Consider the following 16,568-nt stretch of genomic DNA (forward strand, 5'->3'; position numbering starts at 1 on the left):
GCAATAAAAAAAGAAAAAATATATACATTTAATAGGGTACTTTATTTTTGATTTTCAACTAACCAGGAAAATTCAATTAATCACAACAGCCAATTCCTAGATTATTCTAGTTTACTGAAGCAAAGACATCAAAAATTTTAAATCTACTAAGATTACTGTGGCATATTACTAAAATAGATGCCTATGTTGCCATACTTTTCTAGAGCTTAAGGAAAATAGGGCAAGAATAAATGGCATATAAATGACCATGTTCAACAATTAGGATACAGATTATATCATGCAACCATCATCAGCTTATTTCTTTATGCTATGGTGAGTCTAAGCTCTGTGGAAAGACAAATGCTGGCAATACCAGGAATGAGTCAGGACTTTCTTCTTTTCCCTGATGATAGAGTTTATCCGAATTCTCTTCTTCACGCATAATGAGAGTTTTTAAAGATTCCAACTGGTCCCCAAAATCCTTGAACTGTGACAGAACAAACTAGAACAAGACAAATTTTCATTAGAAATAATATTCATTTGCATGTGTAACAGAATTTAGCCTAGTCCTGGCAACTGACAGAAGTTCAAGCTGTTTTCAACCCCAAGCAGATCATTACTATCTTGGCTATTCCGAGATGAATATTCCAGAACTCCTGATTTTCACTCTGTGTCTTTGGCAAATCACTGAGCCTTCAGGGATGAATGGATCCCCTGCTTGAGTGGGGTATGCAGGGCCCGTTGAGTACTCCACTCCCTCAGTCCTGCTGATAATGAGATGTGCTATTGGGTCACAGTGGCCTTCTAGCAGCTTTTTGGCAGCTTATTAACTAAAGGCTTTTCAAAAATTGAATGAAGAATACAACAAACGTCCACACTTTATGCAGCTACTTCTAGGACTCAATTACCCCACTTACAGATCTGAATATCTGTGAGACTGGAACAGGGTAAGGAATATATTACCTCACTTCTTAAACTAATATGTTCAATAGAGAACAAATATTTGTGCAAGATCTGCCCTTTGCCCATGTGAACAAAGAATCATGTCAAATGGTAGGCACGTTTGGGACATTTTTAGTCTGTAGTTTCCCTAAGGAGTAGTTCATAAAGCACTACTGACTATTCATAGGATATAAGCAATTGCAGGTAGTGTGCAAATGGCCAAGACCGCAACTTGAATGGAAAAATGAGATGAACCTCAAATTCATTTGCTTTCCTAAGCAGCATCTTTTCCAAGTAAGAAGCCCTCTGGAGGGAGTGCACTTGACCAGAGAGGAGCACGTGGGCACCGGACTCTGCAGGTTGCGGGAGCCGATCCAAGAGAGGGGCATTTTGGAGAAAGGCTTCTTTAGTCCTCTGCACATCATGCTGCAGCTCCTGGAGAAGAAAAGTGATCATGAAACAGTTCCTCCTCCTTTCACAACACAAATTCCTGCCTCCTGCTGCTCCATCAACATCTAGGAGAATTTCTGCCCTGAAATTATGGGCATGGCTTTTGCTATTGTCTATTTTAAAGAGCTGTAAAAGTTAAGCTTTCTTTATATGATGCCTATCACTAGTGCTGTTCTGAAATTTACCAGTTTGGAGCTAGAACTGACAACTGACCAAGAGAGTTGGGGCTCCCAGTTTATAAAACTGGAGACCACTGTGTTGAGTCCTTTGTATTCCCAATCAAACACTTTGGGGATATGCCATTAAAAAAAAGAAGAATCAATGCAACTCTGTCTTCCGCCTGTGATTTCATAATCTAAGTGGATTCACTTGCAGAGTTGGTAGACTCTTCATTAACCAAGCTGATTTTAGGGCAAATCTGTAAACACTGTGTGCATGAATTTTTTTCTTTTAACAGATCAGGCAGATGTTCAAAAATACAGAAAACTATTCTGTAGTTTCCCCAAGGAGCAGTTCACAAAGCACTACTGACTATTCACAGGATATAAGGAATTGAGGGTAGTGTGCAAATGGCCAAGATCACAACTTGAATGGAAAAGTAAGGTGAACCTCAAATTCATTTGCTTTCCTAAGCAGCATCTTTTCCAAATAAGAAGCCCTCTGGAGGGAGTGCACTTGACCACAGAGGAGCATCAGCTGGACTCCTCTTTCTCTGATTAAATTAGTTAATACTTTCTCATTTCACCTATGGTATCAGAGATATACAATGTATGTGGTCACCCTGTTTAAAACTAGAAAGTATTTGCTTTCTGGGAACTGATTAATAGGCTAATACCACAGAGAAAATTCTACAACTCTTAATTATAGTCTAAAAATCATTCTACTCACAGAAAAGCCATATTAACATGGTACAAGTCCATAACTATTTCTAAAGCAAGAGATTTGACATCTATTATTAGATGATCACACTCAATTGAGATGTTTTGCTTTTATATGAAACTCTGTAGGAGGCTTTTGCTTTAGAGATTTATCTGTAGGGTCAAAGGGGAGACTTGGAACAAGGTGGTGTCAGGTGCCCCACTGAGGTGACCTGGCCCTTACAAGCCTACATCCCAGCCTTGCCTGTCCCCAACATCACCTGCTCGTGCACCTGCCCTGACCCACTTCTTTGGCCCTGTGGTCTGTCTAGTCCCCCGGTCATGGCTCTGCCTGTTGGGCTGCCTTGGCCTTGGTTTTCCCAAAGGGCTTTGCACCCACCTTCATATCCCATAGGGCTGGGGGCAGGCTTTCTGCCAGGTTGTTTCCAGACATGGCGGTGTTTGCGAGCTGCCCATACTTTGCTTCCTGCTGCTCCAGCCTTGCGGCAGCTTCAGTATGAGCACTGTTACAGGTTTGCCAGAGCTGCCGCAGGCTCTGGGCCTTCTGCAACTGGTCTGCGATGTCTTGGTTTACCTGGGTCCACCTGTCAGGGAACAGGAACAACAGGACCCTCACTCCATCCTTCCCTTTGCAGCAAAAGCATAATGCACACCCTCTGACAGTAGGTTAACAGCCGATGGGTTGGTAAGGCAACACTGTTAAATGCCCTTTTGTTAACAGCATCACAATTATATAAACCAAAGTCAAAATTAGGATATTTGACTTTATAATTCTCAACCCATGATTGGCAAGAAGTATCTATTGTATTATGAATGTCTTTTAGGCAAAGGTGGAGAAAGTACTGAACTATATGCCTGATGAAACTTTCTCCAGATGGGAAGGTGTTCTATTTTATGGGGGGTTGGGGATGTCTTTAAAAAGGCCTTATTCAAATTGTACGTATGTCCAGTTTGTTTTCTAATTACAAAAGCAATATATTCCCTTTTATATAAAAGCAGAAATAAAGAAAACTGCTTTTACTCCATGAACAGACTGGTATCTTGCCTTTCATTCCCATTTCACTTAAAAAAACACAAAAGTTTCCCTCGTTATTAATAAAAAAATAAGCTTAATTTATAATGGCTATACATAATGGTCTGTCAGTGGTCCATTTTTTGTTTAATTACAAAATTCCAGTTTGGTATGCATATTGAAGTAATCTTCAATTTTTGCAAAAGGCTATTTTCCTGTATTTTAAGACACTGATTTTAAACTAAATTTCTGAGAGAATTACTGCATCAAAGAATAAATATACTTTTAAGGTGATAGGTATATGGGATCATGTAATATTTACATTTTCACCTGAAGCACATGAGAATGCTTGTTTCACAATATCCTAACTCTGCTAAATGGGTGAAAAAAGTAAAAATGGCACCAATGCTTCACTTTCATGTATTTAAAAAATCGTATCAGAAAAGTCCTTATTTTTAACAAGTTCTTTCCCAATTATAACATATACTCATAGTAAATAAAAACAAAACCACCCAAAATTGTTTAAATCCATCTATTCCTATAATCTCTACTTAGATTATCTACCCACCTACCTCCCTATCCATAAAGAGAAGCTTAAAAAAAAAGAAGTCACCTGAAAGCTCATTAATCTAGAGGTAACTACTATTAGCATTTTGGTGCTACTTTCTTTAGCCTTTTCCAACATGCCTTCTGATATATTCTTGTGCCAAAAATTGGACGTATACAGTGGTGACAACTGGATCTCTTTAGTGGCAAAGTGCACCATCACATGTGTTTTGAGGGTGGCCTCTGATATTCCACGTGGAGTCAGATATGGTCCTGTGTTCCTCCTTACCTTCTGCTCTCCCTCTCTTCCAATAGGACTGGATCATGAGCTGAGGACACCACAGCAGGGTATACAAATTTGGTGTCCCTTATTCAACACTTGTTCAAAGTTGATTTATACATAGGAGAGGCTGAGTCTGCATAAAGGAAGGGTGGAGGACCCGAGGGATTTGTCTGGATCAAATCAACTTTAGGCTAACTTTAATATCCCACCAGCAAAATAAAAGCCTTGTAATTGACTAGGGCCACACTCCTTAGAAGGAGCCGTCCACAATAAGAAGTTCATCAAATAATTCCTTCCAACCTCACAAACACCTCCCTGAGAGGTATTCTAACATCCCCTTTCTTTCACTTCATAATGTTTCCAATGAAACAGACTACCCATCTGGCCACCCCTTAGTATGTCTCTGCCTTTGATTCTGATGTTCTTGGGGATTGCACCGCGCATTTAGTTTACGCCCTCTGCAAATGGCTAGTGGCACGGTAATTAGGGCATAGCTGGATTGATCATATCAAATACTGCACAAGGCAAGCAATAGTCTTTACGGCATTGAATCTTATATGAACAAATCCTTCACAGCACAAGAGACCAGAATGGCATGAAAGCAGTTATCTCAAATGATTAAGAAGACTTTACAAAGCCTATGACACTTCATTCACCACAAGTCATTAAGATACCTGATCATTATTCAAATTATCAAATTAAATATTAAAGCATACCTTGTGTGAGTATCCTGGCATTTCTCTTCAATTATTTCAGCAACTGAGGGGCAGTAATCTTTGAGTTTTCTAATAACCTCTTGGAGTTTCTCCCAACTACCTTCACTTCTCTCAGCTTCGTCCTGAAGAGACTAAGAGAACACAGCAGGAAGGCTGGTTTCAGAGAGGCCTGGCCACTTCCAAAGAAAGCAGCCATTTCTCAACACTTGCTGCTGTGTCACAATATCATTAATACTCAAACCTTAATGGGAGGAGGATACATTATTAGAAACGTGAAGAAGACAACTGAGAAGACAGTCTTTCCTTTGAGGCTAGAATTTGAACACGTGTACTAAAAAACCTCACCCCAGACCAAAATGAAATTAAATGGACATGAGAATCAAGAAAAATTCAATGTATATTTTTACAAAGTTTCACTCCTTTGGCTCGTGTAATTCAGTTTGTAATTTCAAGTTATAGTTTAAATGCTGCTATTTAAAACACTGTTTTGTGCTTCTCTGTGATGACCACCAAAAGCAACTGTGCCTGGTTTTGCTTGCTGCCCTTAGAGGTTTTGATGCACTGTGCCAAGGTCTGGTTAACTTACCTGAAGGTTCTTCACCTGGCAGGTTAAGGCCGCTAAAGATAAAAGCACAGGCTTGCTGTGTTCCACGCAGTACGAGAATCGGGTTGTCATCATGCTCACTTCGTCATAGAGTTTATCATAAACCTTCCACTCCTGTAACACGGACTGCATGGAGGTCTTGAGCTCATTGACCTACACGAGAAGTGAAACACAGTTTAGAAAAACCAGTGGGAAGAGGCGCTCTCATTTATTGTTCCAAGGATACCACCATAGTATCTGATTCAGGCATTCCCATTTGAGAGTACTGGAGGAGCTCCAGTGATTACCTGAAGGTGGGAAGGGTAGGTCAAAGTCCAAAAATGTCAGAGAAGACTAAGTTACAGAATAAGTGAGTGGAAAAGATCCCTGACGCCAGAAGGAACATCATGGAGAGTTCGGCCCGGGGCCAAATGCTAGGTGAGTAATCTGATTCTGTGAGTGGACATTTCAGTGACACCTCATTAGCGTTCTGACCTTGGGCAACTTGTTTAACCCTTGAGACTGTTTCCTTATCCACAAACAGATATAATAAATGGAAACATAAATAATATAGCATCTGTGAAAATGCTCTGAAAATGCAAGGCATTATAAATGTGAAGTGTCACCTGTGTCACCTGGCCCTGAGTCTCACTACAACTGGAAAGCCAGCATAAACCAGAGAGCAACGTGTGTGGCCAAAATGATGGGCAGGTGCTAAGTAGGAGGAAATGCAATGGTGGGCATTGTTTTACACCTTAGGCTGTGTTTTGAAATCATGAAAGGATGGAAGTTGAAATATTTGAATGATCTCTGACACAAAGAACAATACATACTTTTGTATACTTTATATATATACATATTTCATATATATTTTATATATTTACATATAATTTACCTATTATATAAAGAACACTTACAACTGGACAGCAAAAACACAAATAATGCAACTAAAAAATGAGTGAAGGACTGAACACACACCTCACAGCAAGATGTGCAAAAGGCCAATCAGCACATGTAACATACAGTCATTAGAGAGTCAAATCAAAGCCACAATGTGATACCACTGACTTCACATCCACTATCCTGGCTATTACCAAACTCAGCTAACAGCTAGTGGCAACCAGTGCGGAGAAATTGGACCCTCGTACACTGCATGGTGTCACGTCTGTAGAAAACAGTTTGACAGTTCCTCACAAAGTAGAGATACTATATGACCCACAAATACTACTCTTATGTATATACCCAAGAGAATTGAAAGCATTATATTCACACAAAAACCTGTACATAAGAGAAAGGTGGAGCCAAGATGGCAGCATGAGTGGAGCAGCGGAAATATCCTCCCAAAACCACATATATATATGAAAATAGAACAAAGACAACTCTTCCTAGAATAAAGACCAGAGGACACAGGACAACATCCAGACCACATCGACACCTGCGAGAACCCAGTGCCTTGGAAAGGGGGTAAGATACAAGCCCCGGCCCGGCGGGACCCCAGTGCCCCTCCCCCCAGCTCCCGGCGGGAGAAGAACAGGCAGAGCGGGAGGGAGACGGAGCCCAGGACTGCCGAACACCCAGCCCCAGCCATCCGGACCAGAGCGCAGACACAATGCGTGCGCGGGACCCTGGATACTAAGGAAACAGGGCAGCAAGAACGGTGAGTGGGTACTGGAGGCCTGGCGCCGGAGGACATAAGAAAAGCAAACGGCCATTTTTTTTTTTCTGTTTTGTTTTGGCGAGCGCTTTTTGGAAGTCTTGAAGGGATACGGACCCCAATACTAGGGAAACAGGGCAGCAAGACCGGTGAGCAGATGCCAGAGGCTGGCCCTGGAGAATAAAGACGAACGAGCGGCCACTTTTTTTTAGTTACTAATTTTTTTAATCTTTAAATTTTTTTTTTTTTTTTTTGGTCGTTGTTTTGTTTTGGTGGGTGCTTTTTGGAAGTCTTAAAGGGGCAGGGTGGGACACTTAATCCAGAGGTACAGAATCCGGGGATCTCTGGGCACCCTAACCCCTGGGCTGCAGGGAGCACGGAGGCCCCTCACTGAGATAAATAGCCTCCCGGCCGCTCCACCGGCATCACGGCTCCACCACTTTGGAGTAGCTGCCTGAGCCAGGCCACGCCCACAGCAACAGCGGAGATAAACTCCACAGCAGCCGGGCAGGAAGCAGAAGCCCTGTCTGCGCGCAGCTGCCCAGCACAAGCCACTAGAGGTCGCTGTTCTCCCAGGAGAGGAGGGCCACAAACCAACAAGAAGGGAAGTTCTTCCAGCCGTCACTCGTCCCAGTTCTGCAAACTATTCCTATCACCATGAAAAGGCAAAGCTACAGGCAGACAAAGATCACAGAGACAACACCAGAGAAGGAGACAGACCTAAACAGTCTTCCTGAAAAAGAATTCAAAACAAAAATCATAAACATGCTGACAGACATGCAGAGAAATACGCAAGAGATATGGGATGAAGTCCCGAGGGAGAGCACAGATGCCAGAAAGGAGACTACAGAAAAGAAACAAACTCTGGAAGGGTTTATAAGCAGAATGGATAGGATGCAAGAGGCCATTGATGGAACTGAAACCAGACAACAGGAACGCATAGAAGCTGACATGGAGAGAGATAAAAGGATCTACAGGAATGAAACAATATTAAGAGAACTGTGTGACCAATCCAAAAGGAACAATATCCATATTATAGGGGAACCAGAAGAAGAGAGAGGAAAAGGGATGGAAAGTATCTTAGAAGAAATAATTGCTGAAAACTTCCCCAAACTGGGGGAGGAAATAATCAAACAGACCACGGAAATACACAGAACCCTCAACAGAAAGGATCCAAGGAGGACAACACCAAGACACATAATAATTAAAATGGCAACGATCAAGGACAAGGAAAGAGTTTTAATGGCAGCTAGAGAGAAAAAGGTCACCTATAAAGGAAAACCCATCAGGCTAACATCAGACTTCTCGACAGAAACCCTACAGGCCAGAAGAGAATGGCATGATATATTTAATGCAATGAAACAGAAGGGCCTTGAACCAAGGATACTGTATCCAGCATGACTATCATTTAAATGTGATGGTGGGATTAAACAATTCCCGACAAACAAAAGCTGAGGGAATTTGCTTCCCACAAACCACCTCTACAGGACATCTTACAGGGACTGCTCTAGATGGGAGCACTCCTAGAAAGAGCACAGAACAAAACACCCAACAAAGGAAGAATGGAGGAGGAGGAATAAGAAGGGAGAAAAGAAAAGAATCTCCAGACGGTGTATATAACAGCTCAATAAGCGAGTTAAGTTAGGCAGTTAGATACTAAAGAGGCTAACCTTGAACCTTTGGTAACCACGAATTTAAAGCCTGCAATGGCAATAAGTACATATCTTTCAAAACTCACCCTAAATGTCAATGGACTGAATGGACCAATCAAAAGACATAGAGTAATAGAATGGATAAAAAAGCAAGACCCATCTATATGCTGCTTACAAGAAACTCAACTCAAACCCAAAGACATATACAGACTAAAAGTCAAGGGATGGAAAAACATATTTCAGGCAAACAACAGCGAGAAGAAAGCAGGGGTTGCAGTACTAATATCAGACAAAATAGACGTCAAAACAAAGAAAGTAACAAGAGATAAAGAAGGACACTACATAATGATAAAGGGTTCAGTCCAACAAGAGGATATAACCATTCTAAATATATATGCACCCAACACAGGAGCACCAGCATATGTGAAACAAATACTAACAGAACTAAAGGGGGAAATAGACGGCAATGCATTCATTCTAGGAGACTTCAACACACCACTCACCCCAAAGGATAGATCCACCGGGCAGAAAATAAGTAAAGACACGGAAGCACTGAAAAACACAGTAGAGCAGATGGACCTAATAGACATCTATAGAACTCTACATCCAAAAGCAACAGGATATACATTCTTCTCAAGTGCACATGGAACATTCTCCAGAATAGACCACATACTAGGCCACAAAAAGAGCCTCAGTAAATTCCAAAAGATTGAAATCCTTCCAACCAACTTTTCAGACCACAAAGGCATAAAACTAGAAATAAACTGTACAAAGAAAGCAAAAGGCTCACAAACACATGGAGGCTTAACAACACGCTCCTAAATAATCAATGGATCAATGACCAAATCAAAATGGAGATCCAGCAATATATGGAAACAAATGACAACAACAACACTAAGCCCCAACTTCTGTGGGACACAGTAAAAGCAGTCTTAAGAGGAAAGTATATAGCAATCCAAGCATATTTGAAAAAGGAAGAACAATCCCAAATGAATGGTCTAATGTCACAATTATCGAAATTGGAAAAAGAAGAACAAATGAGGCCTAAGGTCAGCAGAAGGAGGGACATAATAAAGATCAGAGAAGAAATAAATAAAATTGAGAAGAATAAAACAATAGCAAAAATCAAGGAAACCAAGAGCTGGTTCTTCGAGAAAATAAACAAAATAGATAAGCCTCTAGCCAGACTTATTAAGAGGAAAAGAGAGTCAACACAAATCAACAGTATCAGAAACGAGAAAGGAAAAATCACGACGGACCCCACAGAAATACAAAGAATTATTAGAGAATACTATGAAAACCAATATGCTAAAAAGCTGGGAAACCTAGGAGAAATAGACAACCTCCTTGAAAAATACAACCTTCCAAGACTGACCCAGAAAGAAACAGAAAATGTAACAGACCAATTACCAGCAACGAAATTGAAGCGGTAATCAATAAACTACCAAAGAACAAACCCCCCGGGCCAGATAGATTTATCTCGGAATTTTATCAGACATACAGGGAAGACATAGTACCCATTCTCCTTAAAGTTTTCCAAAAAATAGAGGAGGAGGGGATACTCCCAAACTCATTCTATGAAGCTAACATCACCCTAATACCAAAACCAGGCAAAGACCCCACCAAAAAAGAAAACTATAGACCAATATCCCTGATGAACGTAGATGCAAAATACTCAACAAAGTATTAGCAAACTGAATTCAAAAATACATCAAAAGGATCATACACCGTGACAAAGTGGGATTCATCCCAGGGATGCAAGGATGGTACAACATTCAAAAGTCCATCAACATCATCCACCACATCAAAAAAAAGAAAGACAAAAACCACATGATCATCTCCGTAGATGCTGAAAAAGCGTTTGACAAAGTTCAATATCCATTCATGATAAAAACTCTCAGCAAAATGGGAATAGAGGGCAAGTACCTCAACATAATAAAAGCCATCTATGATAAACCCACAGCCAACATTATATTGAACAGCGAGAAGCTGAAAGCATTTCCTCTGAGATCGGGAACTAGACAGGGATGCCCACTCACTCCACTGTTATTTAACATAGTACTGGAGGTCCTAGCCACGGCAATCAGACAAAACAAAAAAATACAAGGAATCCAGATTGGTAAAGAAGAAGTTAAGCTGTCACTATTTGCAGATGACATCCTAAAGACTCCTCCTCAAAACTACTAGAACTGATATCGGAATACAGCAAAGTTGCAGGATACAAAATCAACACACAGAAATCTGTGGCTTTCCTATATACTAACAATGAACCAACAGAAAGAGAAATCAGGAAAACAACTCCATTCACAATTGCATAAAAAAAAAAAAAAAACCTAGGAATAAACCTAACCAAAGAAGTGAAAGACTTATACTCTGAAAACTACAAGTCACTCTTAAGAGAAATTAAAGGGGACACTAACAGGTGGAAACTCATCCCATGCTCGTGGCTAGGAAGAATTAATATCATCAAAATGGCCATCCTGCCCAAAGCAATATACAGATTTGATACAAACCCTATGAAACTACCAGCAACATTCTTCAATGAACTGGAACAAATAATTCAAAAATTCATATGGAAACACCAAAGACCCCGAATAGCCAAAGCAATCCTGAGAAAGAAGAATAAAGTAGGGGGGATCTCACTCCCCAACTTCAAGCTCTACTATAAAGCCATAGTAATCAAGACAATTTGGTACTGGCACAAGAACCGAGCCACAGACCAATGGAACAGACTAGAGAATCCAGACATTAACCCAGACATATATGGTCAATTAATATTTAACAAAGGAGCCATGGACATAAAATGGCGAAATGACAGTCTCTTCAACAGGTGGTGCTGGCAAAACTGGACAGCTACATGTAGGAGAATGAAACTGGACCAATGTCTAACCCCATATACAAAAGTAAACTCAAAATGGATCAAAGACCTGAATGTAAGTCATGAAACCATTAAACTCTTGGAAGAAAACATAGGCAAAAACGTCTTAGACATAAACATGAGTGACCTCTTCTTGAACATATCTTCCCGGGCAAGGATAACAACAGCAAAAATGAACAAGTGGGACTATATTAAGCTGAAAAGCTTCTGTACAGCAAAAGACACCATCAATAGAACAAAAAGGAACCCTACAGTATGGGAGAATATATTTGAAAATGACAGATCCGATAAAGGCTTGACGTCCAGAATATATAAAGAGCTCACATGCCTCAACAAACAGAACAGAAATAACCCAATTAAAAAATGGGCAGAGGAACTGAACAGACAGTTCTCCAAAAAAGAAATACAGATGGCCAACAGACACATGAAAAGATGCTCCACATCGCTAATTACCAGAGAAATGCAAATTAAAACTACAATGAGGTATCACCTCACACCAGTAAGGATGGCTGCCATCCAAAAGACAAACAACAACAAATGTTGGCGAGGCTGTGGAGAAAGGGGAACCCTCCTACACTGCTGGTGGGAATGTAAATTAGTTCAACCATTGTGGAAAGCAGTATGGAGGTACATCAAAATGCTCAAAACAGACTTACCATTTGACCCAGGAATTGCACTCCTAGGATTTACCATAAGAATGCAGCAATCAAGTTTGAGAAAGACCAATGAACCCCTATGTTTATCGCAGCACTATTTAGAATGGCCAAGAATTGGAAGCAACCTAAATGTTCATCGATAGATGAATGGATAAAGAAGATGTGGTACATATACACAATAGAATACTACTCAGCCATAAGAAAAGGGCAAATCCTACCATTTGCAGCAACATGGATGGAGCTGGAGGGTATTATGCTCAGTGAAATAAGCCAAGCGGAGAAAGAGAAATACCAAATGATTTCACTCATCTGTGGAGTATAAGAACAAAGGAAAAACTGAAGGAACAAAACAGCAGCAGAATCACAGAAGTCAAGAATGGACTAACAGGTACCAAAGGGAAAGGGACTGGGGAGGATGGGTGGGTAGGGAGGGATAAGGGGGGGAGATGTAAGGGGGTATTAAGTTTAGCATGCATGGGGGGTAGGAGAAAAGGGAGGGCTGTACAACACAGAGAAGGCAAGCAGTGATTCTACAACATTTTGCTATGCTGATGGACAGTGACTGTAAAGGGGTTTATAAGGGGGACCTGGTATAGGGGAGAGTCTAGTAAACATAATATTTGTCATGTAAGTGTAGATTAATGATACTAAAAAAAAAAAAAGGCAGTTTCTGTGTGGTGACCTCCAATGAGTTCTACACAAGGGTATAAAGGGCATATAAGTGTAGGCAACAGGCCTGTTTGTTTATACAGAGGATCAAAGCCTAATTGGGGTACCCCGAAGATCAACTAAGATACGATACGAAAAAGAACTTCCAACATCAGCACTCTCTGGAAGACTCATGCCAGAAGATGATCATCAAAAAACCCCAACAAAGATCCACGCACTGCTACAGCTGTAGATGCACTCATCCCACCAGCTCCTGGACTTGCCATGGGAATGAAGAAGGAGATATCTAAGCTGGCCTGTGCATACAGTAAAACAACAAATTTGACTGGATCTATACTGTTGGAACTCAATCAAGAATTAGGAGAAGTGCAAATTGTAGCGCTCCAAAATCTTACAACTACAGACTATTTACTGTTAAAAGAACATAAGGGATGTGAACATTCCCCAGGAATGGGTTGTTTTAATTTGTCTGCTTTCTCTCAGACTGTTCAAGTTCAGTTGGACAATATCCACCATATCATAGAGAAGTTTTCACAAATGCCTAAGGTGCCTAACTGGTTTTCTTGGTTTCACTGGAGATGGCTGGTAATTACAGGTATGCTTTGGTTATGTAACTATACTCCTATTATGTTAATGTGTGTGCGCAATTTAATTAGTAGTTTAGAACCTATACATGCTGAAGTTACTCTACAAGAAGATATGTCAAAGAAATAATCTTCCCATGTTTTCTTCCGCCTGCTACTTCTATAGCTTTTCTTCTTCCTTCCTAATTACAACCCTTAAATAGAATTCGTGCCTCATATCAAATTTACTGAGTATCATAATTCTTCCTAGTGGTAAAGATACCTCAAGACAAATGCTGGGCATAGAAGCCACAGGGCATAAATATGCAAAGAAGTAAAAAGCTAACCTTTTCATACAATAAGGCTTCTCTCTCACTTACTAACTTTACATTTCCCTGTATGGCCCCGGAAGATGACTGGTTAGCCAGAGACGGGTAAGATTCCTCAAGGGAGGAACAACCTAAGACAGGCCCAGTCGCAGGGGGGCCATCAGGTGAGAAATTGGGGATCAACAGAGGTGAGGCTTAGCACCTCACCCCCCCTGTTCTGAGAGAAATCTTCTGCATACGTGGATGTTTTATTGCCCTGGTCTAGCTTGGATTAACACATAGTCTACAGGCACACACCTGATCATCTACATTTGCTCTCTTACAACACTAAACTATGTTTTCTACCTTTATCTCGTATCTACCTACCACTTCAGCATTTTATTAAAAAGAATAATAGAGAAATGTGGTATCCACATATAAATCAAGTATAAAAATCAAATGAGTATTCATATTTGAACTGTTTATAGTTCATAATGCATGAGCAAAACTGGAAGTTTCTGTGATGACTGCCCTTGTACTGTTCAACATGTAACTTATTCACTATGTAAGAATTTGTTCTCCATGTAAGAACTTGTTTGTTAATCTTCAGAAGATTGGAGACTGATGAAAATTAGGCTTGGGTTGGATTGATGATTGGACATTGAGCATTGACTGCCCTATACAGAATTTTATTGTTGTTAACAACCATTTGATCAATATGAGAGATGCCCTCACACACACAAAAAAAATGCACACTTCCGATTGTAAAATAAGTAACCGGGATGTAATGTATAAGGAATATAGTCAAAATATTGTAACAACTTGGTATGGTGATAGCTGGTATCTACAATTATCATGTATATAAATGTTGAATCACTGTGTTGTACACCTGAAACTAATGTAATGTAATACTGTGTGTCAACTACCCTTCAATAAAAAAATAATTATCTACAAAAAAATAATAACCTGTACATAAATGTTCATAGTAGCATGATTCCTAATAGCCTATGAGTGTGAACAACCCAAAGTCCATCAGTGGATAAACTAAGCGTGGTACACTCATACACGGAACAGTAGTTATCCATGAAAAGAAATGCTGATATATGCTCTTATATTGGTGACCTTGAAAACATGCTAAGTGAAAGCAGACATAAAGACTAAATATTGTATATGAAATGCCCAGAACAGACAAATCCATAGAGACAGAAAGCAGATAAGTGGTTTCCAGGAACTAAGTGAATAGGGAGTGACTGCTAACAGGAAGGAGGTTTATTTTTTGAGGTGATGAGAATGTTCTCTAATCATACAGTATAGACGGTTGTGTACCTCTGTGAATACACTAAAACCCACTGAATTGTACACTCAAAAGGGTCAGTTTAAAATAAGATCTGAATAGAGACGGAGTGTGATCACTGTCGGCCTGACTGGAGGTTTATTTGTATGTGATGCCTGGTTTTGGATGTGGCCTCACGGGCCTGGATCAGGTGCTCTATTCTCTGCCTGATGACTGCAGGGCGCACTGTACATCCACAGGGCTGGGAAGGATTCCTCAAACCCTGCCCCACACAGGGACAGATGAAACACCTGGGATGCCAGGATGGTAAGTCTCACACTGGCAATTATGTGGCCAATGTCTTTATAAGGGTTGCATGGCTCAGAAAAAGAACCAATCAATATTAAAGAAGAGAAGATAGGAGGGAAAAAAGGGAGGCAGGAAGAGAACTCCTCATAAATAGCTCGCAGAAGCTGGGACCCCCCTGGATGACAGGGTTGATTCTGATACAAAAGTGCCTACAGGCACATGCCTACACAAGGCCCTGCCGTGGTTCAGGCTCCGTAAGGTCTTCACGGCTTCTACGTGTAAAGCTGATGCAACTTCTGGTGCTCCTAACTATAACCCCTTGGAATATTAGAGTTTCCTGGAGAGAAATGGTATCTCTGAGAGAGAGGATAGGAAACCATTAAGCATACCACACTAAACCCCAAACGAGGGGGAGGATCATTTTCAAAATGGTATCAACCAGTAGTGCAGAATTCACTGAGTGCTGCATAGGTACTGCTACAAATGTAGAGAGAAGTTTGTAGGTTTATCATCCCTATTTTATAGAGCAGGCAATTGAAGCTTTAAGACATTAAGTACCTGCCCTAGGACACAGATGGAAAATGGTGATGCCAGGATCATTGTTTAGGCAGAGACTCAAAGCCCTTGCTCTTAAACCCTAGGCTATATTGACTCTGGAGAGCTTATGGGTGGATGACCTAGGTCTCTTGTCCTCTGCATTTCAATAAAATCAGTGTTATTGAGATATCATTTACATTCCATACAATTCACCTACTTAGTGCATATAAACACTATAATCAGTTTTAGAATGTTTTCATCACCCATACCCATTAACAGTCCTCATTCTCTCCCCAATCCTTCCTTAGCCATTAATCTACTTTTTTTGGTCTCTAGAGATTTGCCTATTCTGGACATTTCACATAAATGAATCATGCAATATGTGGTCTTTGTAACTGGCTTCTTTTACTTACCAGTTTTCAAGGCCATCAGTGCTGTAGCAGGTAGTAGTACTTCATTCCTTTTTCATGGCTAAATACTATTCCATTACATGGCTACACCCTCTTTATTTATATAGCTTGGTGAGCATTTGGATTGTTTCTACCTTTTGGCTATTACGAATCATCCTGCTATGAACATTCATGTACAAGTTTTGGTGTGGACATGTTTCATTTCTCTTGGGTAGACAGCTAGGAGTAGAAATGTTGAGTTGTATGGTAACTTTATGTTTAAAAATTTGA

General features: G+C 40.4%; 1 protein-coding gene across 14 annotated transcripts in view; it reads right to left on the minus strand.

Annotated features, from left to right (window-relative positions):
- Window positions 1–16,568, minus strand: part of SYNE2 (spectrin repeat containing nuclear envelope protein 2) — a 319,309-nt gene that overhangs the window by 49,356 nt on the left and 253,385 nt on the right. For all 14 annotated transcript variants that reach the window (XM_036906082.2, XM_036906091.2, XM_057488386.1 and 11 more), the window contains 5 exons: window positions 5,393–5,563; window positions 4,807–4,937; window positions 2,629–2,833; window positions 1,177–1,356; window positions 353–481 (listed from right to left, as the gene is read on the minus strand). In XM_036906082.2, the coding sequence (XP_036761977.2) occupies window positions 353–481; window positions 1,177–1,356; window positions 2,629–2,833; window positions 4,807–4,937; window positions 5,393–5,563 (816 nt within the window). The remainder of the gene's footprint in view (window positions 1–352; window positions 482–1,176; window positions 1,357–2,628; window positions 2,834–4,806; window positions 4,938–5,392; window positions 5,564–16,568) is intronic.

The sequence above is a fragment of the Manis pentadactyla genome, chromosome 11 (genome assembly GCF_030020395.1).
Source record: "Manis pentadactyla isolate mManPen7 chromosome 11, mManPen7.hap1, whole genome shotgun sequence".
In the NCBI taxonomy this organism is placed as follows: Eukaryota; Metazoa; Chordata; class Mammalia; order Pholidota; family Manidae; genus Manis; species Manis pentadactyla.